The following is a 25,554-nucleotide window of genomic DNA, read 5'->3' as shown; positions in this document are numbered from 1 at the left end:
TTGCTGCTTTTCTAGCTGTGGAAAAGGCATGCTGCTAAATTTTGGTTCATGCCTTTTTTTTTTTTTCTTTTTCAAATATTTAAGAAGCTGAGGGGACTGTTTTCAATGTTTGGTTATTTGTGGCTTCCTTTAATTGGAGTGTTAATGAAACCACATAAAACGCTGTCAATGTCTGGGCTTTGGTGTAAGATCTTAATTATCTGAGAACAGAAGACAGAGTGAGCTGACTAGTCTTTTAAGGAGCTGGGCCATAGGTGAGAAAGCACTTTGAATGAAATGAGGTATGGGAAGTGTAGTTGCCTATGGAAAACTAATCAACGTGAAAAAAATGGTGAAGACCAAGAAAATGTCCTGGTCAGCCTCATTTCAAATCTCACATCATGAAGCTACTAAGAGCGATATTCTACAATTTTGAAGGTCTAAAATTTCTATGCCTCCAAAAGGTGAGTAGAAATTAATCAGTGTATATTAACAAACGGCATTTGGAACCCTGAAGAAATTAATTATACAACCATAAAATAATTTATTATAGCTTTTGGAAGATTCTGAAAGAAACACCAGACACACATAGTTTTTAATTTGAGTCTTGATAGAGACAGCTTTGATCATGACAGTCTACTCTCCATGACATCCAAAGTTCACATGCCATGAAGAAACAGTCCTGAATGCACTTTAAAAAAATGCCAAATAATAAAGAAAATAGCACACGAGAGAGAAGTAATCCAAGCAGAAATGTATAGTAACTGCACCTTACACAGACTTTTAATATTTTGTGAATTCTGTATGAAAAGGGGACTGATATTTAATGATATTTTCTTAAGAATGGACAGCATGTCTGAATTGGGGCAAGACAAAGGTGAACATAGCTCTTACAGCTTTGCCTATACATGTGAGTATTTTTCTAGTATAAGACAATATTCATACAAAAACATATGCTGTTGTCTCCAAGAAACATTTTAAGTAATTAGACAGCAAGATTTATTTGGTAGAAAATTTGAATGGAAATGTATTTTCTTTTTCAGAGCTTTTTTTTTTTTTTTTTTTTTTTCAAATGTTTAGCTCAAAATTTCTGTATTTCATTACAGTACTCTAATAAGTAAATTACCTTAAAACTAAAATTGACTTACATACTTTTGATATTCTGGTGCGAAACTGTTCTTCAGAAAGGAGCTATGGTATTTCTGAAATTTCTTAATTTAGTGAAAGCCAGTAATCCCCCAGAAACCTCAGTAGCAGCATTTTTGCCATTCCTAGTAATAGGACTGGCTTTTAAAAATCTATAAACAGAAAACATTTTAGTTGGATATGAAATAAAGCCTATTGTATTTTTCATTTTGTTTGACTAGTTAAATCTGGTGTATACTGTATAACGTCCATAAATTCTACTTGCTGTGTGTGAGTCATTTTAGTTGGTCAATAATTAAAAAATGTTTATATTCATGTTTCCTCAGTGTTTGTGCCTGATCAGAGGCTGTATACATTCTGCATGGTTTCACAACAGTGCTATAGTTCAGCATAGGCATTATGGGGCTACTTCTGGACAGTTTTGCAGCTCGTGTCCTCATGTACACAGGAGCACAGGCCACCAGCTCCTGGGGCCTGTCCCACCCACAGCCAGGGAGCAGAGCAGGCTGGGGCCATTGGGCACCTCCTTGGGGACATCAGCCGTTGGGTGAGGGTCAGGATCAAGCCTTTTACAGAGAATCAGGGTTGGACACAGCCACAGGATGGCTGGGCAGGACCATTGGGGTGGATCAGAGCCCAGGCCAAGGCAGGCACAGGCATTGGTGAGGAAGCTGAAGACAGACCATAGCGCAGCTGAAGGTGAGCCCAAAACTGAGGTTAGATGGGAAGGGGGAGCAGGGCAGTCCCCAGGTGATGCTGGTCAGGGACATTAAGGCCTATTGGAGTGTTCAGGGTCTGGACAAACAGATGCAAATAACTTCAGCAAAGTAGCTCGGAGCAGTGGTGCTTTTGTACCTTGTCTTCTGATTATTACCACTTTAAGCAGTTCTGCTGTGTTTTCTTTGCTTCTAATTTGCTAACTCATTTTTTCTTGAGCTCCTCCTTTTCCTTTCTTTCTTATTATTTGTGTGAAATTGCAGGAAAAAAAGTCTGTAGTCTCTATATATTCATAATGTTTCAGTCTTGCAGTTTCTATATGTTCATAAATTCTCATGCAGCCTAAATTGCATGCTGCAGTGTTCAGACCTACAGTCTAGAAAAGATTGCCCGTAAGAGGTGAGTTTGCTTTTGCTTTGTCAAGTTAAGTACAAAAATCAAAATGTTTCCTGTTTGAAAAATAAACCATAGACTACCTGACAACTTCCTGGCAAATTTTCTTTCATTTTTTTTTTCATGTATCATACACGCTTAGTTTAAAAAAATGGCAAACTTCTCCTTGAATTGGCAATTTTTAAATACAAATGCAAAGTGCCACCTAGTGGTCAATATCTGGGTAAGGTGTGTATATAAACAAAACTTTCCGGTATAAACCCACTGTTACATATTTTTACAAGTGAAGAAGCAGACATAGGTAAGCAAACTTGTAGCTCGCAGACTGGATTTCAGCAGGGTGATGAATGCAGTGGCAATACATAAGCTGAAAAAGAAAAGAGAAATAAAATGATGCTTATAGTCTGTTACATTTCCTTTCACTATGAATTATCTGCAAATACATCACAAGCACTAAAGACCAAACATTCAAATAAGTAATCTCTTTTCAACTAACTAAGAATATCATCTGGAGGAACAGGAGGGAGCATCAGAGTAGTGACACAGTAGCCAAGCTTATGAGCGAGTCATTGAGCAAAGATTTTCTGGGAAGATGGATTGTTTGCTTGGATAGAGAGTGACTGAGAGTGACTCACCAGGGAAGTAACTGATGGACATGAAGAGGATGAAAAGAGTTTATGTGTAGGGTGCAGAAGAGTTCTTCTAGGCGTCACAGAAATAGGGATGAAGAACCCCCCCCTTTTTTTTTTTTTTTCCTTTGCTAGCCTTATTAATAGGTAAAGTAGGAGGTAAAGAGAATGGCAGTAGAGATACTCAGAAAAGTTAGGGAGCCAAGGCAGAGCAGCAAGCTGAGTTGATTTTTCTTTGTGTAAATATCAAGGTGAAAGTACAAAAACATTCAAGGCTTGAGAATTTATTACAGCTGTATACAAACACAGAGGCTAAATCCATGAATGAGCATATTTTTTTTTTTTTTTTAAATGAACATAAATATAATTTTGGATACTTAGAATAAAATAAACATTTTTGGTTAAATGTGTTAAATATAGAAAATTGCAGGGACTATATGAAATAAACATTGGAACATTTTACTTTTTGACATTTTCTAATAAGCTTTTAAAAATATTACTGCAATTATTGATAGAATACTTATTATAACTAAGGCATAAAACCTTACTTAAAGATATTCATTTAAATGTTTTGTATAAGAATTACTTAATATCCTTTGGAGGCAGTAGGAATCAGGTTTATGTATGTGGGAGATAGGTGAAACTTCCAGAGAATGAGCGTACTGAATGATTTTCTGAAGTGTGGAAGTGATGAATAACAGTCCAGAAATCCTAACACTGACTGAATAAATGTCTTGACAGAGTAGTAGAGAGTGAGTATAGAAAGAAATCAATCAAGCTAGATATTCTATGTACAGAGACACATTAAACCTAGCCCTTATCTCGCCTTCATTTTCCAACAGTATAGATATTTGCAGCGCTTTAGGGAGCTCTACAGCCACTGGGGAAAACCAGTCAATTGTAGGGAGTGATCAACCTGGCCTATTTTCATGTGTCTTAGAATGGGGTGAATTGTGTTTTGTCACCCTCTGACAATGTTCTATGTTTTTGTGTTAACTGTAAAAGGAGACCATGGTGGCAAAAGAGCAGTATCTGCTTAAAGTCTTGTGAATCCCACCTAGGTCTCCAGGTGTGACACATCTTGAATTTCCAAGATCAGTGGGAAACTAATTGCTATTTTTAATTGTGCATGGTTAAGCTTATGCTATACAGTAGATGGATGTTGTTGGGGTGGAAGAGACAAACTCATGCAAGTGTATGAACTTGTTAATCGTATCCCACCTCTGCAGAACAGGTACATTTTGCTAAGAGAAGAAAATGATATATGACTGCAATCTTGTCAAAACTATGTAGTAATAGGAGGGGGAAATGAGGAAAAGTGTAAGCTGAGAGACCAGAAAAGTGCATATTGTTTAGCAGTTGTACTTTCAGCAGTCTCTGTCAGCACAGAGTTCAGTAACACCAGAATTTCAGCTTTCATCCATAGACCAGTTTTCAGAAACACACTGTAGTCATTGAGTAAATATAAATGCCTCCAGGACATTTCAGCAGTTTTCTCAGATTTCCTGTACAATAATAAATAAGCCAGTAAATATGCATAAATCGAGACCTAATGTTCTTGGAATTCTGATGACGGCCACTCAGGTTTCACTTTCATGATTGCTGATGAATTTGAATGTAGGGTGTTTTTTTTGTTGTTGTTTGTTTGTTTGTTTGTTTTTGTTTTGTTTTGTTTTGTTTTCAGAAATACATCTTTTGTGTTATTTCATCTATTTGATTTAAGGAGTATGAAAGTGTCATTCTTTTCTCTGGGGTATATACCTGTAAAGTCCTGAACTTTATACTGGGGAAAAACTGGGGTAAAAAGTATATTCCCTGGAAATTGTTTGTGACTTGTAATATTTTGAACATCAAAAACTTGTATATCATTTTACTTCCTTCAAGGTAGCTTCAAGATCTGTTGCAAATTTTATTGATGATTTTGGTTGGAGTAGGACTTGGACTTCCATATTTCTATATGATATTTTATGTAAGTGAGCTTGAATAAGAATTGGGGTGCAGGGCAGGTACTAATGGAGCTCTGAAGTCCACATTGTTCAGCTGCCTTTTTAGCAAAGCCTTAATCCAGTCCATTTAGTTGCATGGCATCAATTTGTAAAGGCTTCTGAACAGTTTGCAGGTTGCTGTATCAAATTCACCATCTTACAGAGTATGTGTTAAATAGAAAAGAAAATTTGTGAAAGTCATCAGCTTTTATGGCCAGCATGAACACTTCATGACTCATCTCAGCTCTCACTTGTTACTGAAAATGGGGATGAACTAAAAAGGTCTGAAGTCGCACAAGACGCTAATTATTCTTGTGTACTCCAGGATTTGTTTATGCTGGCTCAAGCAGTGCATCCATCCAAGCCAAACGAGTTTCATTTTGCCACTATAGTTCTGAGTGCTGGCAGATGAAGAAAATAGTTTCTTTGTCTTTCTGATTACTTCTATGTGATGTTGTCGACGTTATTTCTGGCTTAAAATCAATTGGAAAGGAAGCATGACCTGAATTGGCTAGGGTTAGCATTCTTTTACTTTGCATAAGCCCTGGTGTTACATCATAGAGAGTATGACTTAATTTTAAACTCAGAAAGCACCTAAGCATGTTTAAGTCCCATTGACTTCAATGAGTATCAAGATGACTTGCTCAGATTTAAAGTTCGTATTTTAAATTACGTACAGATGGCCAAGTCAGCATGGCCTCAGAGCCATGTGTTAGTGTACTACTAACACTAAAAAAAAAAAAAAAAAAAAAAAAAAAAAAAAAAAAAAAAAAAAGCCTACATGTGCCAGAGGGAGTGTAAGGTAAAACTCATGAGCCAATTCTTAATGAAATGTGTGAATGAACTGTAGGGGCAGATACACTAAAAAGCACACATGCTTTTTGCTTATGAAGAGAAAAAGAAGGTGATTATGGAGTTCAAAGAATCAGGTTGCACTGTCAGTCAGTTGTTAAAAACGCTCATTCAAGAGGTAAGAGTGAGTGAGTGAGTTGTCCACAGGAACAGGAACTTCTCAGCAGACTTTGGAATACAGATGGAATACTCTTACAGTTCCTAGTCCTAAGTCTTTACCCTAAGGTAAGGTTAAAAGAAGTCAGATATATTGGTCTAGGAGTCCAGAGTTACTAAAGGAACCAAAGCAATTAGTCCATTTTGAAGAAACTGGAAAACTTAACAAACCAAGGTTAGACACAAAGAATTAAACAGACAAGGGATCAGTTAGAACAAATGCAAATACTTAGGGTCTAGATTCTGCAACTGAATTAATAACTTCAGAATCTCTTGGGAAGAAATAAACATTTTTAGGATTAAATTGCTATAAACTCTATTAGGTATCTGTTTTAGAAATATATAAATTTAAACATGGGTCAGCAGTGCACCCTTAGGAAGATGAGGTTTACTTGTATACAGTGCTGCATTAGCAACCTGGTAGATCAAGGGAAGCAACTATTTGGCAGTTTTGAGGCTACATCTGGGCTCCATTTCTGGCGTCCTGTGTACAGGAAAGACATAAATTGGTTCAGCAGAGGGCACACAGATGACACTGAAATATGTGGCATATGAGGACTGACTGAAAGCTGTCAGTTTGGAGAAGAGTTATCTAATTGCTGTCTTCATCTATGTAATGGGCTTATAGGGAAGATGGAACCAGGTCCTTCTTGGAGGTGCACAGAAAAAAAGAAAAAGAAAAAGAAAAGAAAGGAAAAGAAAAGAAAAGAAGAAAAGAAAAGAAAAGAAAAGAAAAGAAAAGAAAAGAAAAGAAAAGAAAAGAAAAGAAAAGAAAAGAAAAGAAAAGAAAAGAAAAGAAAAGAAAAGAAAGGAAAAGAAAGGAAAAGAAAGGAAAAGAAAGGAAAAGAAGAGAAAAGAAAAGAAAAGAAAAGAAAAGAAAAGAAAAGAAAAGAAAAGAAAAGAAAAGAAAAGAAAAGAAAAGAAAAGAAAAGAAAAGAAAAGAAAAGAAAAGAAAAGAAACCCAAACATCAATGAAAACAATCTGTAGCAAGGGAAATCCTAGTTAGATGCATGGCAAAATTCTTCACAGAGTAGTCAAACACTGGGCTGGGTTACCCAGACAGGTTGTGGTATCTCCATCTTTGGAGATTTTTGACACTTAACTGGAAACACCACTGACTAATCTGATACAAGTTTAAAGTTGACCCAGTTTCATATTGACCTTGACTAAAGGTCAATTATTCCGTGATTCAATGAGTTATACCTTAGGTTCCACTAATTATATTCACTGAATGCAATGTCTGCATTTAGTGAAGTAAATCTGAATGTTCAATGTGCTGACAAATGGAAAAACTGCTTTTGTGTACGGGCCCAAAAGTCCAGGTGGCAGTATAAGTCATAGTATTTGGTTAATAAGTTGAGAATAATCATATGGAAATTTGTGTCCTGAAATTCTTGTTCAGTAACTTTCCACACCTTGAAAAGGAGGTGTGATATTGAGCCGGGAGCCTCAAGTGGTTTTGTTCACCAGCTATAAGTAATGTGGGAAGAACAGTGCAAAAGTGTCAGTTGTGTGAAACACGGCCAGTGGGAACTGCATGACTGTGGAAGGCCTTTCTCAAATATTGAGATGCCTTTTGACAACCACAGCCTAATTTAGTAGAGCATACTATTAATCTTCTACTACTACTTCTTCTTTTAATAATGAAGAATGAGGATAACCCAAACTCCTTTTTTTCTAAGCTGTGAAGAGTTTTCTTGATCTTTTAACTGTAAGGAAGAAGCAAAGTTTAGTGGACCTGCCCAAGCGATGTTTACTCACAGATTGACTTAGAAAATAACCCCATCTCCTGGAGCTCACTTCATAAATATTCATGCATAATACGCAGAGACACAGAAGGACCTGGCCTAAGCAATTGTCATTGCTTGGATCTTCTGGTCTTACTAACATGGGTATATGGGATGTTGAGAAAAGTTTTGCTATTTCTGAGGTTGCATCAGAACAAGGATTCCTCCTGTTGTCTAACAAGGATGAGGATTGTTTCTTGACCTCTTTCCACCTCCTATAATTAACAGAAGCCTCCTATCAGGACAGTTTTCCCAATCTAATAAAACATAAAATAAAGTCATGGAGAGGAAGAGGTGGAGAGAGTGAAAGAGCGTGTACTTCCATGAAGAAAACAGTGGGCATGTCTGGCCAGTTGAATATACTTCAGGACCAGACCTACTCTAAGGACAGTAGATGAATCTGTATGCTCAGCTCCATATACTACTGGAGGACATCCTGGCTGCTCGGTGCCATCCTGCAGCCTACTGCATAAGCAAAAACGCGTAGTAAAGCTGCCTACAAGTAGTCTGTAGCAGTGAGGCAATACAGAAGATGGCAGGTGGCATAACTGAGAAACACTTCTTCCCCCTCCTCTTACCTGCCCATCAGCTGCCACTAACAACACTTAGTCAATAATGCTATTCGACTATGACAAGTATTTGTGCATTATAAAAGAGAGAAATAGCATCTTCTTTATTACAAATTGCATAAAAGGTGACAGTGGCAGGATGTAGGGGAGGACCTAACTTAGAAAGGAAACTTACCTGTGTTTCTGGACCCTCAGCTGAAATAAATATACAAAAGCATTCTTTGATTCTGTGTTACTTAGTTTTGGAGAGATGATTTTGTGAGTCCATACACATTGTTCCAAGAATTCTCCAGTAATGATGTAGTCATGATGTCTGTGTTGCTGAGTTCAACAAATTACTTAAATATTTCTTTGTGATTATCAGTTTGTCTGTTAATGCAAATTAAAAAGTTCATTAAACAGTGATTAAGAGAGTCTCAAAACTTTGGATTGCCTGTAAACTATATTAATACTCAGAAGTTGCTTGTTACATTTTTTTATTGTATCTTAGCATTATGCCATCAAAATGACATAGTTTTGATGAGACATTTTGCAAACAAGTATATTAACTGACTTAAAAGAAGCTGGTTAATCAACCGACTTATGATTCCCTTAAAAATTTCATAGAAAATATTATCTTTGCCTATTTCTTTAAATAGTCTAAACTTTCTTGATCTACTTATCCAAAGCTTCTACCAAGTCTTACCTATTTACAGGATATATACAGTAGGGTGGTTAGAACCAAACTGAGCTTTCATGTCTGTTATTAATGTTTTTGTTACAGGATGTGTTGGAGTTTGGGATAACATCACTTGTTGGCGTCCTGCAAAGATTGGAGAGACTGTCACTGTCCCTTGCCCAAAAGTATTTAGTTTTTTTTCTGGAAAACCAGGTATTTCATTTTAAGGTTTATTTTTGCTGTGCTCTTTAGTATTTGATAAAATAATATGTTTTAAATGTTTACTTGCAATCGGTTTTATTTTTGTAAAGAGCTGTTCATGATACATTGTGAAAAGACCAATTTGTCTTTGTGGTCCATATGGTATTCTCTGAGGTGCTAAACATACGTTCTGATACTGCTCATCCAGGCTGAAGACATCGTTTGCTTTTTCTGACCTGTTTATGTTAATTGTTAATGCAGCCAAGCCTGGCAGACCTCTTTAACAGTTGCCAATGGGTCACATATAGGTTGTTCCTTTTGTGCTTTTTATATTCCTTATATACTGCTTTTTAGTGAAACTTGAAAGGAGCTTCCCAATTGTCTCATCAGATTGCTGAGACCTGTTTTAAGTCCACTGTCTTCTGCACAATCTTGTTGATATATCATGTGATATTACAGTTTAATTTTGCACTTTGCCTTGTCAGTGGGGTTTTAAAAATAGATCATGGAATCTTAGCTTTTCACATATGTATCTCAAAATGCAGCAGAAAAATTCTTATCCTTGTTGCCCAGGTGAGAAATCTTTGTCATGAGGAACTACGCAAAACTTATCACAGTGATTTAATTATGATTAATCTTCTAAATCTGTCTGTGGAGCCCTTTTCTAAAAATAAAACTTTGTGCAAAAATACTATCTCGGGATATGAGTAAAATACCTTTATTCTGAAAACTGCTGATTAAGTCTTTTTCCAGTAAAAAGCAGACAAATAAAGCAATTTACAGATGAGCAAAGGTTTTCATTCCTGGAGCTGGTGAATCTTGATTAGTTTATCACGGATAGTCTAAACAGTTTATAAAGGAGCGAGTATGTATAATCTTGACAAAATCTTGTGAAATCTATAAAAGCGTTCAAATTACTCAGTAGAAAATACTGTGTTGGCATAAGACAAGGCAAACTAATAAATATCAAACATTCTTAATGTGAATTAAATCACACTACTTCTCTTTGCCAAAAGCTAGAACATGCTTACTCTCTATGTAAAGTTTAGACTTTTGATATTTAACAACTCTTAGTATCTTGTATTACAATAACATTTTCTTTTTCTTATCTAAACTCTTCACAATGTTTTAAACTCTATCTCACTTGGGCATCAGGACAAAAAGGTCATTTCCTTTTTATCATTTGCCATAATTTGTCTTATACACAGCTTTTTTTTCATAGCCACCTGTTTACTGCTCGCTTGTGGAACTAATAGGGTGATTTTTTTAGAGGTGCCTGTTCAATTAAGAGGTCTTTTAAAATCTTGTAATTCTGTAATTTCAGAGAAGGAAGACAGCAAACATCTTGCATGGGTGATTCAATTATGGCCTAATTAAGTATCTCAGCACCTTTATAATTTGTTTATGTTCCACAATATATTGTTTATTTAATTTGTATACAGAACATTGCAACTTAACTTGAATCTTATGACAGGAAATTATCAAAATATCTATAAATGAGAAATCTAAATCTTTTTATTTATCTAGACTACTGAGATGTATTTTTTTTTCCTGGGAGGAAATTTAAATTCTTCTACAAAAAATATCTGGAGTACTTTATTATTCACAGAATTCTTCCAAGTTACGTGTAGACTTTTTTAATACCATCATTTCTTTAAATGATTTCTTATTTTAAACTGGGAATTTTAAAAAAATAGTTGTCATCTCATCTTCACAGCTCTTGGAGAACTGGCTCTTAATTTCTTTTGTGATGATCAGAACTATAGTTTAAGCATACCACGCAATTCTCTACTGAACATTTAATGACTTCACCTTAAATGACTGTTTGCTATAAAAGCAGTCATATTATTCTATAGTGCTTCTGTATTACATACCAATGTACATATATGAATATCAGGTAGTTATTCAGTGAAGTTTCATATTAAAATGTATGTGTCAAGTAACATCATAGGTTTTAAGTTTGGTTGTTATCTGAAATATTAATTGCATAGAAAGATGGTACAGAAATACCCAATGCCTTCCATAGAACTTGGCCTAACTGTTTAAGTTAGATGGCCTTAAAATACTTACAGAAGAAAATACTATAGCATATTGCATACATAGTCTTTTTCTTGCAAAAATAGCTTTGACATAATTTGTAGTTCTGTTAACATGTTCCTCTGCCTGATCAGAGAATCTTCATGTACTTTTAAAATGAAAACTCTTCAGAATGTATAAATAGGTTACATTTTCTTTAAAAAATGTAATGTCTATGCCAAACTGCAGAAGTGGTTCTGTAGTTTGAGAAGATACTGTGGGTTGAGGTCAAGGTCTAGTTACAAGCTAGAGAGATTTTGTAGCTTGTTGGTCAACCCTTTGGTAGGATATTTACAACTTTCAGCTGAAGACTTTATACAAAGAAGAAATTCCAGTAACCAATGAGCAAGATAAAAATCACAAAGGTTTTAGTTTGGAGTGTATATAAACACATTTAGTTATTTTTGGACAAAGCTGATCTGTGACACGTAAAATTGTTCCTGGCTGATGGAAAACAGACTTCTCCATATCAGTTAAAGACCAGTAGTAACCTCCAAACCATAGCAATATGTTGTTATAAATTCAAGCATCATAGATATAAAAATTTCTCTAGGAAAGGTGAAGGGAAGTAGCTCAAGATTTAACATTGTAAGGATGTTATAATAATTTTAATGACTGTCCTTTACTTTGACATCAGACTCTTCAGTTTTCTATTTAAGCTGTTCCGTACTATATACACATTAGTACATATTTGTTAGAGTAAGGAGTAGTATCATGGGTTGTCCCAATTTCATTTGAGTGACTTTACAGGGGAAAAGAGTCAACTTCTCAGTTCCAATCAAAAGCTTAGTTTGAAATAAACTGTTCAAAATTACTTTCTAACTATACTTACACATTTCCTGTACCTTCCATAACTACATTGTTTCAATGTTTGGTTCAAAGGATGAGATTCAAGATATGTATTTATTTCATTGTTCTTCAATGTATCACCAAATTTGGCATTTAGAATGCATTACCAACCCTACCAAAATTTGCTGTAGCAGTAATTTTTCACCTTAATATTTAAGAGCTTTAATAACTCATAAGTTCATTTGTTACTGCCTTCTCAAGAAAGCTTAAATAGGAGTTCAGAACAATTATCACTTAAATTTCTTTTCTATCAGATTACCTTATCTACAAATTAGCCCTTCTATAGAGTGAGCTGAAAGCCTTCATTCAGTATACTTTAGACAAAATAAATTTCAGAGTTTTGCAGATGTCATAGAAATAGCTATTATACCAGAGCAGAAGCCTGCAATCACAGCTTGGAATTGCTTTTGTTTTTCTTCAGTGCAAAGGCAACTCAGAACAACATTAAAAGCCAAAGTAAAATTAATGAAGAGTACATGAGAGGAAATGGCTGAGTATGCAGGGGAGCTAGGAAATAGAGCATGTTAGCTCTATTCTGTTATTTACAGAAGATGGCAATGTTAGATTGATTAACAGTTCATCAATGAGCAGACTTTTGAGTCCTCCTGATTTAAACTCTCAAATTTTGCTTTACAGGAAATATTAGCAAAAATTGTACGAGTAATGGATGGTCAGATATTTTTCCTGACATCTTCAGTACTTGTGGATATAATGACTATGAGGATGAGTATAAGGTAGGAAAAACATTCTTTCTATTCATTTAGATGCTGGTGTTCAAAAGAAACATGGTCTGCTTCCAAATAACTCACATTTTGCTCTATCAGAATTAATGGAATTCTGTAGATGTTTTTGGTAACATCAATTGCTATATGCTTGGATTTCAAAGACAAAGACAAAAACAGAAATGTGGAACTCATTGACCTCTTGAAACTCAAGACTATAAACAGGTGTTAATTTCAGTAACACCTTTGTCTGTAACACCATGGGTCTGTATTTCTGATACTGCAGTGTTACTGGGCTTGTGAACAGTGTATATAAAGTAATAATCTGTTGATAATATATGTACCACTTGATCACTTGTGTGTGTTTAAGTTATCAGATTTACATTGGACTTCAAATTGCATTACTGAATAGAAATGGTTCAAAAAGCTATTGAGATATCTTAAATATAGCAAAAATGGAAACCTTAATTTGTTCAATTTGTAAAACTATTCCTTGTTTTCTGTTGTTGAGGGTAGTGCTTTTTCCATGACATCTTACCTACTTTCTATCAGTTTGTCTGCTGAGACTAGCAGTGCAAGATTTTGTTTACAGGCATGAGCTCACAGTGTCAGTAGAACTTTTGTTATCATGAACAGATGAAGTCATCTCATGAATACTTTGCTGGTTGTTTTTTCCTGAATTGTAGTATGTGTGGAACAACTCTAGCAGACCTCTTCCAGCTGTTTTACAGAGGTGTGCTGGTTTCTAGCTAAGATATGCAATTTTTGTCATCTCTTTCTGTATTTAAAAGCCCTTCCAGCACTATAGTTGAAAACAGGTAATAAAGAAAATAGAATATGTTGCTTTACTGTCCTTTCTGTAGACACATTCCAAAGCATCAGTGTCATCTGATTGCTCATAACACACACGTAACTGCTAAAACTGCTGTTTTAAAACACTATAATCATCTGAAACATTGTCATATGGTGGCAAAATTGGTCAAGACATAAAAAAATTAAATTAACAAACGATATTATTTCAAGTAGTAAGATTTACTTAATTAGCAGAAGAAGGAAGTAGTATGAATTGAAAAACAGTTTTTGTTTTACGTATTTGTTGGTAATTTGAAGTAGTAATTTGAAATGCAAGTACTGAAAATTTGAATGAAAATTGAAATGCAAGTAATTTGAAATGACTGTACTTGCAAGAATTAACCTAGAGAAACTGGAAATAGGAAGTAGTAGTGACATTTGAATAAGCCTGATAAAGAGCAAATAATAAACCAACAAGGAAGAAAAAAAGAAGAAATATGGAAAGCAGGTACAGAAAAAAAAAACATTAGCAACAGCACAATGGACAGAATATCCTAGACATCTACCATAGATACTATATGACACGAGCGCATAGCATGTTGCAGGGATGGAAAGTGGAAAATGCATTTCAAGCAACATGGCCTGAGGGTCTTTGTCCTCTTTTTTCACCTACCAGTGTCATTGCTCTGAGAATATTCTTTGCCTGACTATCATAAGCTGGTTATTTTGGTGAGACATGGCAATAACTCTTTTTCAACCTCAATTTGACAAGTCAAAAATAAATATTTATACAATGGTGCTGGCTTGCCACAGGGCAGGTTGTTCCTGTGCAAATACTATATTTTAATGCAAATACGCAACTGTCATAGGGCTGTTTGGTTGGCTTTGGTAGCTAAAGAAAGGATGAAATTATCAGAATATAATCTGAAAAGGGAAACAGGAAAGCATATGTTTAAATCCATCTCTTTGTGGGAGGAAATATAAATAATGATAGTATCTTTCAGTAGATTTCAGAGATTTCAGGAGGCATTCAAATGCCAACTGTTAACACAGAAAGGAGATATTTTCTTCTATTTGAATCTTAGAGCTCAGTGGTAGCACCTCAAAACAAAATGTTTTTCCTCAACATTAGTCATCGTATTTCATTTGCATTTGACCTAGAACTTCAACAAAAAGAGTTAAAAATTAAATCCTAAGTCTTCAGGTACAAAATACTTTGGACACAAAAATTTCATGTGACAATATGCTTTGCAGGCAATGTATGAGGTTACTCTCAGAGTTACAGTAACTAAGGCCATAATATTTTAGGAAAGGTGACAAAATACTTTTCTTATTGTTTTATTTAATTATTGTATTTAATTGTCTTAAATTTTCTTTTGTATGCTTTCTCTGAAGAAAATGTTTGGAGAGGAGATAGAAACTCTCTTTGCAGGTTGCTGCCTGTAACTTCACTGCTGAATGAATTTCCATTAGATATCCAATTAAGTATTTATTCTGGTCTTTTACATATTTTAACTATTTATTCTCTATTTTTATGGTCTTTTAGGATACGGACTTATATCTCTAACTTCAAAATATATATGTATATTTCTATAAATATGTGTATTATGTGTATAAATATGTGTAAATATAAGTATGTATATTTCCATACATATTTTATATTTATTTAAATATATGTGCATGTATGCACACACACATGTATATGTATCTCCAGATATGCACCTGTTTCAAGCAATTTTGAATATTATGGAAGAGGTTGAGAGAAAGACATTGGCGAACAAATACTGGAGAGGTGATTAATTCATAGGTACCAAATTTTTAGACTGAAAGTGCACAGAAATAAGAAAGTTTAAATAAGATACTGAAAGCAGGTCACCCATTATTTCTCTGCCAAGGTCACCGATACTGTTCAGGGTATGAAAAATATCACTGTTTCCACAGTTTTCATTGATTTTACTCAGAGTTAAAGCATTCAATTTTTATTCCATGTCAAATGGTATTTTAGCAGATTCTATAAAAAGAAAATATTTGCATAATATTTTGAAATTAACAATAAGTTGCTGATGCAGAATCCTTAAATAGAATGTTTTATTTGATATTAGATCTTAGTTTAGTAGTCTTCAGTGCTTGTCTGTATTTATAGACTACTTTGGCAAGTGTGACTGAACAATTGTTGTCATCACATAAGACTGTGTATTTAAACCTTTATTATATACTTCCAATCTCGTTCCTATAAGAAAATTAAATGCTGCTAACCTTCAAGATCATGTTTTAGCTTCATCCCAGTCATTCGAATAAGTATCTTCTTTTTTTCCTTGTGTATTTCTGTTGAGCTCGTGGCACCACAATGGCAAAATGAGTGAATTGATTTGACCATGCTAGAAAAATATGTCAAGGTGTGTTAACCCAACCTAAGTCTTGTTGCAACCTTTTTTTTTCATGTGAACATATTTTGACATCTTTTATCTAGACTCATGAGTATTAGCTGTCCTCATAGGGTATTAGACTCTCTGCATTACTAACACAAGGCAAGATGCATGGTGAATGTAAAGGACTGAAATATGTACGCTTTATTTAAAGTACCGAGTGGGTCAGTCAATACAGTTTATCTAATTTTAGTCTAAATTGGCCCAAGGTTTATTAAATCACACACCATACAATAAATATAAGTCACAGGCTATGTGATTTGAATACTTGGGTCATATGAAGAGAAAGATCCTCAGTGCTATTACACATGAGGATACTGTTGCTGCTTGTGTATAAGTGGAAGCATTGTTGCTGAAAGAAATATCCTCCTGTTTGGCAAGTTGCCTGAAGCAACCACTCTTAGGCTGCTGTCATAATATCCTAGGTGTGTTCCTCGAGGTACACAACCCAAGACAGTTGGAGTCATGGCAGCGAGGTCAGGTTTGTCTGACTTGGACAAACTCTGTCTTGAATTTCTGTAGCTACCTTTAGAAAACAGATCAATTACTACTATCCATGAAGTGCATCATTGCCCTAGATCATTTGTCCCAAATCTAAATTGAATGCTTCCCTTTCAAGAAAATGTAATGCAGGTTGCTGTCTACCAATGCTGTTTTGTGTGCTTGTGAGTCATGCTATTGTTATTTACATTACATTCCGCAGTTTTCATTACTTTTTCATAAGATGCAATTAAGAGATCAGTATACCTTAAAATAAATACAAAATCTTCTTCTACTGGCTTCAAGTGAGAAGGACCGGGCTTGAATATAATCTGATATTCTCTTCTGTGGGAGTGCAGTGGAAATTTAATTTATTAATTGCAGATTGCCCACAGACTCTGCGAAATGTCTGTACATACTGAGAATGTTCACATTCACCGGTACACATATACTGGTATATATTTACACAGGAAAGTAATGAGGTTTTTGTGTTGTTAAAATTGTCATCTCTCCTTTATTATTTGAACTTTGAATAAGATGATATTCTTATTAAACAGCTAAAATTAATCTCTATTTTTAATAGGTACTTTAAGCATTGCTGGTCTCTTCTTTTCTTGGATGATATTTAGGCTTAAAGTGAACTGAAGGAGAACCATGTTGAAAAAGGGATATCATTAATTTGTTATATAAAGATGGTTAAATACTGAGGAATACAAATTTTATTAGATATATTTTTAGTAAATTCTGTTCCATGCCATGTCAACTAAAAATGTGTGCCTAATAATAAATAAGCAAATTGTGCATAACATATCATCCATTTCTTTATTTCAGTATATATTTTTACTCTCATATTAAGTGCTACAAGTGTTTAGAAATGGCTACTGTGTTGTTGAAGTTAATTTTACAAAAGGAAGGAACTTTTCTTTTTTTTTGTAATATTCATATTTACATTTGCTGGTTTCAGTATTTCTAATGCACTGAACTAATTTATGAGGCCCAAATAATTTTATATTGATTGTGCAGTTTAAGGTTTTCTGATACATTCTTCCAATATCAACATTTGAATATTGTGGAATGTACTCTGACACCTATATTATAAAAACGTGAGAGCTCATATTTTAATATAATTGCAAAAATCACATTTGTGAATACTAGACTGTTACGTACAGTATTACAGGAATACACTGGACCCCAGAATAAATAAAATAGCATCATCTGTGATTATAATGATCATACTTCAGTAGTGATATTTTAGTAGTTATATATATTAGTAGTTATATTTTTTTGATGAAATAAATAGGGAGGTTTGTGTTCATCTTTTATGTCAATGGTAATATCTGGTCAATAGTGAAACTCCTTTGGACAAAGAATCCACTCCTATACCTCACTTCTTTCGACACGTTTTTAGCACAGAATTACCCTCTCACCCCTAGAGGTCCTTCCAAACCAAGGCTGACGTGGAAAGATCCCCTGGGTAACTGTAACCTTTACTAGGAACTTTCTGCACTGTCTGTTCTATAAGCAAAGAGTATTTCTGTCTCCTAAACTTAATAAAAATAACATGAAACTAACTTTGAAGGATGCATTAGCAGAAAAAGTTGTCCATTTTTTGTCCAAAAGTAAACAAAACAAGAGTGCGTAAGAACAAATCTTACCAAAAATGTATGGCAAGTTACACAAATTACACAAATTTATAATAAAACAAGTTATTTTTGTGTGTAGTGTTTTCATATACTTGTAAAATCTATTAAAATTAGTTAGCCACAAAAAAAAAAAAAAAAAAAAAAGTCTAAACTTCTTAGTATTAGGTCTTTATTGTCTAGAAAATAGTTAGTCATAATGTAAATGTTTCCATACAATTGTGAAAATCATAAGCTACTGGTTTTTGTAGTGCCTAACCACCAACTGAGTTGGTTTACTGGTTGTAATTTGAGTATTTTCCTCAAAACACAAAAAGTAAATTGTTGAATTTCAGTTTTGGAATCAGTATTGCTCAAATAACCATGTGAATATTTTGCAAGGCCACTTATTCTTAATCACATTACAAAAATGCCATTTTTGTTACACATGCAGAAATTTTCATGTCATTTCAATTTCATAATTGTCATTTCAATTCCGTGCTTTAATTTTTAATTGTCATTTCAATGCGTGCTTTGAATCAGTTTATGATTTGAATGGAGTTACAAATTCTGAAGGGGGGTTGATATTTTCTCTTTGTTAATATCTTTCAAAAATATATATATAATTTAGTTTTAAATTCTGGTTTGGTCAGTCTATACTCATTTTACTCATTTTACTTCTGTCAGTCTAATTTTTTTAATTAAGCCTAGAGGTTAAGCTGAAGTTTAACTATGGCAGACTATGTTTGACACAAAATAGTGAATAAGGAATAAAATATGCCCAGATTACATGAAAGAGATTAATTTTCCCTTGTTATCAGATTTTGTATTATTTTGTCTATTTGTTTTGGAGTAATACAATATGAAGAGTCTGTTTCTAAATTGTACAATGTAAAATATAGAGTAGTGACAAATATTTGATAGTTATATCTAGGTCAGGATTTTTCTAAAGTAATTTATTTTTCTGTATTTTGACTGCCATGACACAATGTGGGTTTTCATCTTTTTTTTTTTTTTTAATATTTATTAAATACATAATTTCAGAACATCATTTCCTTTTTTCCTTTTTTTCTGAGTCTGTAAGAGTTACATAGGTCTTACAGGCATAGTAAGATATTTTGTTTACTCTCATACAGAAAATTTAAGGAGTAGGATTACATCCATTCTCATATTGAACCTGGTAAAGTAATGCTAATCAGCTAAATATTTTACTTGTTTCTGCAAATCTTAACACACAAATTCAAATAATTATAAATTTTGAAATAACAGATTCAAGATCTATTTGCATTAACTTAGCTTTGTAATAGTTTGAGAAGCAAGGCTATCTTTTGATCAGTAGAAAATCATATAATACTTGACCAGTAAAATGACCTGAAAGAAGGAATGTGCTCATTCACCACATTTTCAAGTGTAGAATAGATTTACCTAAAAATCTGTGCATTGTGTGCACAATGTGTATGATAAAATCATTTCTATTGTGTAATTGTTCTTTATTTGCTTGTACTTAGTTTGAACAAAATGGCCATGGTCAGTGTTATGGTAATGTGAAAGTACTCTTGGCTGATTAGCTGTCTGCTCCTTCAATGTTGACTTATACCTCCATGTAGCTATTTCGTATTTGTTCATTTGGCAGGTGGATGGCCAGCAGATAGATTCAGTCCTACTGGCACTGAAAGCTAAACTAAAAGTACACAGGATTCTTGTTTTAGTTTTAGTCAGACTCTTTGTTGTAGGGGTCATGTGTGTGTACAGAAAGCCAGAAACGTTATTTTAAATAATGTATGTTTTTTTCTTCTGCAGGAAGACATCCTCTTCCTACTGGGTAGAAGTGACAGGAGTCATTTTACATCCAAGCTGCCTGACAGTTACTGTCAAGCTGAGTATGTAGCTAGAGGTTAAATTAGAGGCACTATTACATCAGTGTGGCTGGATATCTGATGTTTTGTTAGAAAGTTCATGTGGGGTTTCATCCTTTCTTCATTTAATAATTCTGAACTCAGATACAAGTAAGATAAGTCCAATTTCAAAAGATTTGGTCAAAGGATTTTCTCTGAAATATATTCAGATTTTTCAAGACAGTACAAAAGTAACTTCTATCAGAGAAATTCTGATAGAAGAATGAAACAAGTCCAGCTTTGTCTTTGGGCATGTTTCAATCAACCAAACACTATTTAGATGGGATAGAAGGAAAAAATCCTTTACCACGAGAGTGGTGAAACACAGGAACAGGCTGCCCAGAGAAGTTGTGGATGAACCATCGTGGGAAGTGTTCAAAGTCAGGTTGGACTGGGTGTTGAGAAACCTGTTCTAGTGAAAGCTATCTGTGCCCATGGAAGGGGAGTTGGACTTGGTGATTTTTAAGGTCCCCTCCAACCATTCTAAGACTCTTTGATTCTACGATTCAAACCAGAACTACTTTCTTTACACCAAATTAAAAACCCTCTCTTATTATAGTCTAATGGCTGAAAAATATTTAAAGTAACATTTTCAGTTCTGTATTCTCAAAACCTGTCATGTAAGTTTGTTCATAGACTGCAAAGACTTTTGTAAGTTTATGCAGCTGAATGCAATTTATATACATACATGTACATCCACAGTTAGTGTTATTATACAATAATCCAGCTCCCAGCTTGAATTATGGGGTTTTACAATGTCTTCAAAATCTGACAAGATGAAGGACCTTTCAATTTTCAAATCCTATGAATACAGTGAATATAACTGATATAGTTCCATCTGCTTCAATAGGTGACTTGTAGTGTATAAATGGAGGGTGTGAGGAGAATGTTAATGTAATGGCTCAGATGTTTCTTACTATAGAATCACCCAACAAATTTCATAGAATCATTTACTTTGGAAAAGACCTCTAAGATCATCCAGTCCAGCTGTTAACCTAGCACTGCCAAGTCTACCACTGAACCATGTCCCTAAGCACCAGATATACACGTCTTTTGAATACCTCCAGGGATTGTGTCTCAACTGGGCAACCTGTCCCAGTGGCTCACAACTCTTTCAGTGCAGAATATTTCCTCGTATCCAATCTAAACCTCCCTTGGCACAACTCAAGGCCATTTCTTCTTGTCCTATCACTTGTTCCCTGGGAGAAGAGTCCAATCCCACCCCACTACAACCTCCTTTGAGGTAGCTATAGAGGGCAATAAGGTCTCCTCTGAGCCTCCTTTGTCTAGGCTAAACAACTCCAGTTCCCTCATCTGCCCCTTGTAAGACTTATTCTCTAGACCCTTCGTTAGCTTCCTTGCCTTTCTTTGGACACGCTCCAGCACCTCGATGTCCTTTGTGTAATGAGGGGCCCAAAACTGAGCAGAGTATTCACAGTGTGGCCTCACCAGAGCTGAGTACAGGGGGACAAACTCTTCCTGAGTGATGCTGCTGGCCACACCATTTCTGATACAAGCTAGTATGCTGTTGGTCTTCTTGGCCACCTGAGCACACTGCTGGCTATTGACCAATACCCCCAGGTTCTTCGATGCAGCTTTCCAGACACTCTGTCCCATTCTGCAGCGTTGCATGGGGTTGTTGTGCCCCAAGTACAGGATCCAGCACTTAGCCTTGTTGAACCTCATACAGTTGGCCTTGGCCCATTGATCCTTTTGTACAGGCTTCTTGCCCTCAAGTAGATCAGCACTCCCATGTAACTTGGTTTCATCTGCAAACCTATCCCTATCTTCCAGTTCAGAGGGCTGAGTTGTTCAGAGAACAACTGGTCTTACTACTAAAGTCTGAGGCAAAGAAGGCATTAAGTAGCTCAGCCTTTTCCTCATCTCTCATCACTGTGTTTCCCCCCACATCCAATAATTGATTGAGATTCTCCTTAGTCCTCCTTTTCTCATTTATGTATTTATAAAAATGTGTTTTTTTTATTGTCCTTAGCAGCAGAAGTCAGATTGAGTTTAAGCTTGGGCTTTGGTGCTTCTAATTTTCTCCCTGCACAGCCTGATGACCTCTTTGTAGTCCTCCTGAGTAGTCCTCTCCTTCTTCCACATTTCATAAATATTTTTTTTTCTTCCCAAGCTCTAGCCAAAGATCTCTGTTCAGCCAGGCTGTTCTTCCCTTCTGGCTCACCTTTCAGCACATGGGGACAGCGTGCTCCTGTGCTGTTAGGAGTTCATCCTTTAAGAGTGTCCAGCTTTCCTGGACTCCTCTGCCCTTCAGGAGTGCCTCCCAAGGTATTCTCCTTCCCCCCTCCCAATTTTCCAAGAAATTTCTAAGGACTGAGATCACCTCGGTAACAAGTTGATAATAGCTGAGCCAGGAGAGAACTGGAGTAAAGGACATGGGAATCCCGTTTTTCCTTCAGGGGTTTTCTTGACCATTCACCATTTTCTTTAGCAGATTATTTACTACTGATTTTGGAAATTCACTATATAAACAACAGTAATGTCAGAAATGCTGTTAGACAAATTTGTGTTGAATTCTGAGACAGCCTGTAAATCCGTTTAAACTGCTCTCATTCTCTTTCAGTGTTCGTGAACAATCTTGATAGGAATATCCTTCATTTTTTTCTTACTATATTATTGCTATTGCCCATTCATTTAATGCCTTTGCAAAATTGCAGCAGCCAGAGTTGGGTAACGTGGCAACATGATAGATCATAGTCTGGACCAGCCAGCTGAAAGCAGACCTGAAAGGAACAATTTGTCCATTTAACCAAGACCACCCAGGGGTTATGAATTAGATATCAACTCTCCAGGAAATTATGGAAATATTACTATGGACAGCTCAGTCAAGAACTCCATACAGTGGAGTTTACTTCATTGGTAAAAACAGCAGATAGTATTTTATTCCTAAGGTATGGAGGCCATGAGGCAAAAAATACCTTTCAATGACATTATTCTCTCACTATCTACCTATTTAAGTTTAGATTCACAGCTCAGGAAATAGAGGGCACAAGTCAGAAAGGCAAGTTATATGGTGAGTTAATAAGAGGCAACATAGCTCTAAGACATTGATTGTAAGATAAAAAATGTGTTAGAGAAGGGATTTTAACTTTTGTTGAAGTTTTTATCAAAACTTTTATTTGCACAAATGTAACATAGGAATGCTATTAAGAAGGAACCAATTTGAAATGGACATCCTGTTTGTTTGTTTTTTTTTTTTTTTACATGCTCTAAAATCATTCTGCAGTATTGTCTTCTGCAAGATGCATTTTAAGAGAAAAGGACAGGATATGTTGAACAAAAATAACATCTGAAGATTATAATATCTAGAATTGGGATGTGTTCATGTTCTCTGTGTGAAGAACTTTGCTCATTGTAGATCTGTTGCTAATGACAAGTCCTTTCACCGATGTCTTACTCTGAATAAATGTAAATAGTAACAGAAGAAAGGAATTAAAAAGATGGAGTCTCAAACTCTGGCTATGCTTTCATCAGTTAAACTTTGGTTTTGAACTAAGTTGAATTGAAGAACATTGTCTGATTAAATCAGGTTTACTTGAACTACCTTAGCATCTAACTGATTTATAAAATATACATAATAGATGTGCATACACAGCTTTATATACATATTAAAGTTCTTATATATTGTAAGAATGGTGCAACAGAATATAAAAACCCATAATTTTTATATATTTCTATTTCAAAAGATTGTTTATTTAAAGCACACCTTAATCAGTAGCTACTAACACCTGATCTGTAGGTAAATTTCATTTTAAAAAATGTCTCCTCTCTTACTTCTCTGTAATATCTCTGTACCAAACACTACTGTTTTCTCTTTCATTATTTTTCAGTAACTTTGAGACACATGCTCATTGTGTTACATGCTGGTATTGCTATAGGATTGTGTGTAGTTACCAACAATAATAATATTGGTAACATAAGGACACATCACAAAACTGATATTTCTGAATAGTAAACAAAAAAAAATACACACTTTTATGTGACTAAGATTTAAAACTGACAAACTTTGTCTGACTACATCGTACAATGTACACACCTGCATTTATTCCACACAGCCCGTGCCTGTCAAAATAGACCAAGTCTTTGGAGCCTGGATGCAAATCATCTCCTCCTAATTTCTTTCAATCATCATGAGCACAGTGAAGAACATGAATCATAGCATAGAAGAGTTTGTTCTCCTCCACTGACTCCCTGTCTCTCAGGAAAGAGAATGACTAGTTCTGTTGAGCTGCCTACCCTTTAGAAGGATTAGATATCATCATTATATGGATTAAGCTAAAGGAGACCTACATTATTCATTTCACCTAGCCACTGGTAGTTACTTTAAATTTTTTTAAAGAATATATTAGGGTTGTTGCTTTCATGATATTATTACTGAGAAAACGTATGTGAAATTCTGTGGGAGTTGAACCTCAGTTGCAAAAACTTCCAAACAGAAGAAAAACAAATGCTAAACTTCAAATGTTTGCCTTTAAAACAAGATAGGGAAAAAAATAAAAAATATATCTATATGTATATAAAGGAAAAAAAATCTTAAATAAAGAGCCAAAGTTGTGTAATACTTTTACTGCCTGATGGAAGGCCAACAAAGTCAGTGGAGAAACTCCTGAGATAGTCATATTGACTAAATGTAGACACCTATCATCTGCATCTGCTCTAGTCTTTCTAGGTTCCCTTTGTACTTAATGAAGAAGTAGGTGTTTTTACTTCACTATCCCTCTAAATTATTTTAGATGTCTCTTGTAGGACAAGATGAATAACACTGCTGCTTCTATTCCCAGGTTATAATGAGAAAATTGGTACCTAGTTCAGATGAACTAACCTTTGCAAAATTCAGCAGCTTAAGTGCATCTGTTGCATTCAACAGATGTAACAGTAACAGATGCATTAGTGCATCTGTTATTTCACTGTACTATCCAGCACTTTATTCTAACTTATTTTGAGGAAGTAAACAGAAACTGTACATTCCTGGGCATGGAAAATATTTACAGGGAAGTGAAATTGCTTTTCCTAAGATCGATTTTATAGGGATCTCCAAAAAATTATGCCATAAAAAAAAAATCTTATATGAATAAAGCAGATAAATGTCAGTGCTTTTACTCAGTGTAATGGAATCCCTTGTGATTCCAAGAACAGGGAAAGGAAAAGATATATTGAGTTCAAGTTGTTCTTGACATGGAGTAATTCAGAACATATAAGCAGAATTGAGGGTTTCCCATGGGAACAGTGGTCTGCCTACAATTTCCCAATAATGAGTTCTGGTCCAGAATCATTCCTATAAACTTCTTGGTGCATGCCATCTAAGGAGTGGAGTGACCTTGTGTCATTCCTGTCTGTAAATCAGTTGATTCTGTGTTCTTTATTTATGTAAGTATACAAGGTTCTGTGTCTAGGGTGGCAATGAAGGGAAGAAATGAATGTAGGAGCAGTGCAAGTCATTCTGAAGTGAAGATGGGCAAAGATATGGAAAAAGTGAGCAAAGGCACTGCAGACTAAACATAGATATAAACGTGATATACTTGGCACCAAACAATTTACATATTTCCCAAGCAAATACTTCCAAGCCAAGACAAAAATTAAGGAGAATATACTATCTCTCTC

The 25,554-nt window shown here is 35.0% G+C and overlaps 1 protein-coding gene across 1 annotated transcript in view; it reads left to right on the top strand.

Annotated features, from left to right (window-relative positions):
* VIPR2 (vasoactive intestinal peptide receptor 2) overlaps positions 1-25,554 on the top strand; it is a gene marked incomplete at both ends in the record, with an annotated part of 58,451 nt that overhangs the window by 7,780 nt on the left and 25,117 nt on the right. The window contains 2 exons of the mRNA XM_084306617.1: positions 8,978-9,085; positions 12,635-12,732. Of these exons, the coding sequence (XP_084162743.1) occupies positions 8,978-9,085; positions 12,635-12,732 (206 nt within the window). The remainder of the gene's footprint in view (positions 1-8,977; positions 9,086-12,634; positions 12,733-25,554) is intronic.

Source organism: Netta rufina (assembly GCF_964035555.1).
Source record: "Netta rufina genome assembly, chromosome: 2".
Lineage (NCBI taxonomy): Eukaryota > Metazoa > Chordata > Aves > Anseriformes > Anatidae > Netta > Netta rufina.
This window is presented reverse-complemented; position numbering and strand designations above follow the sequence as displayed.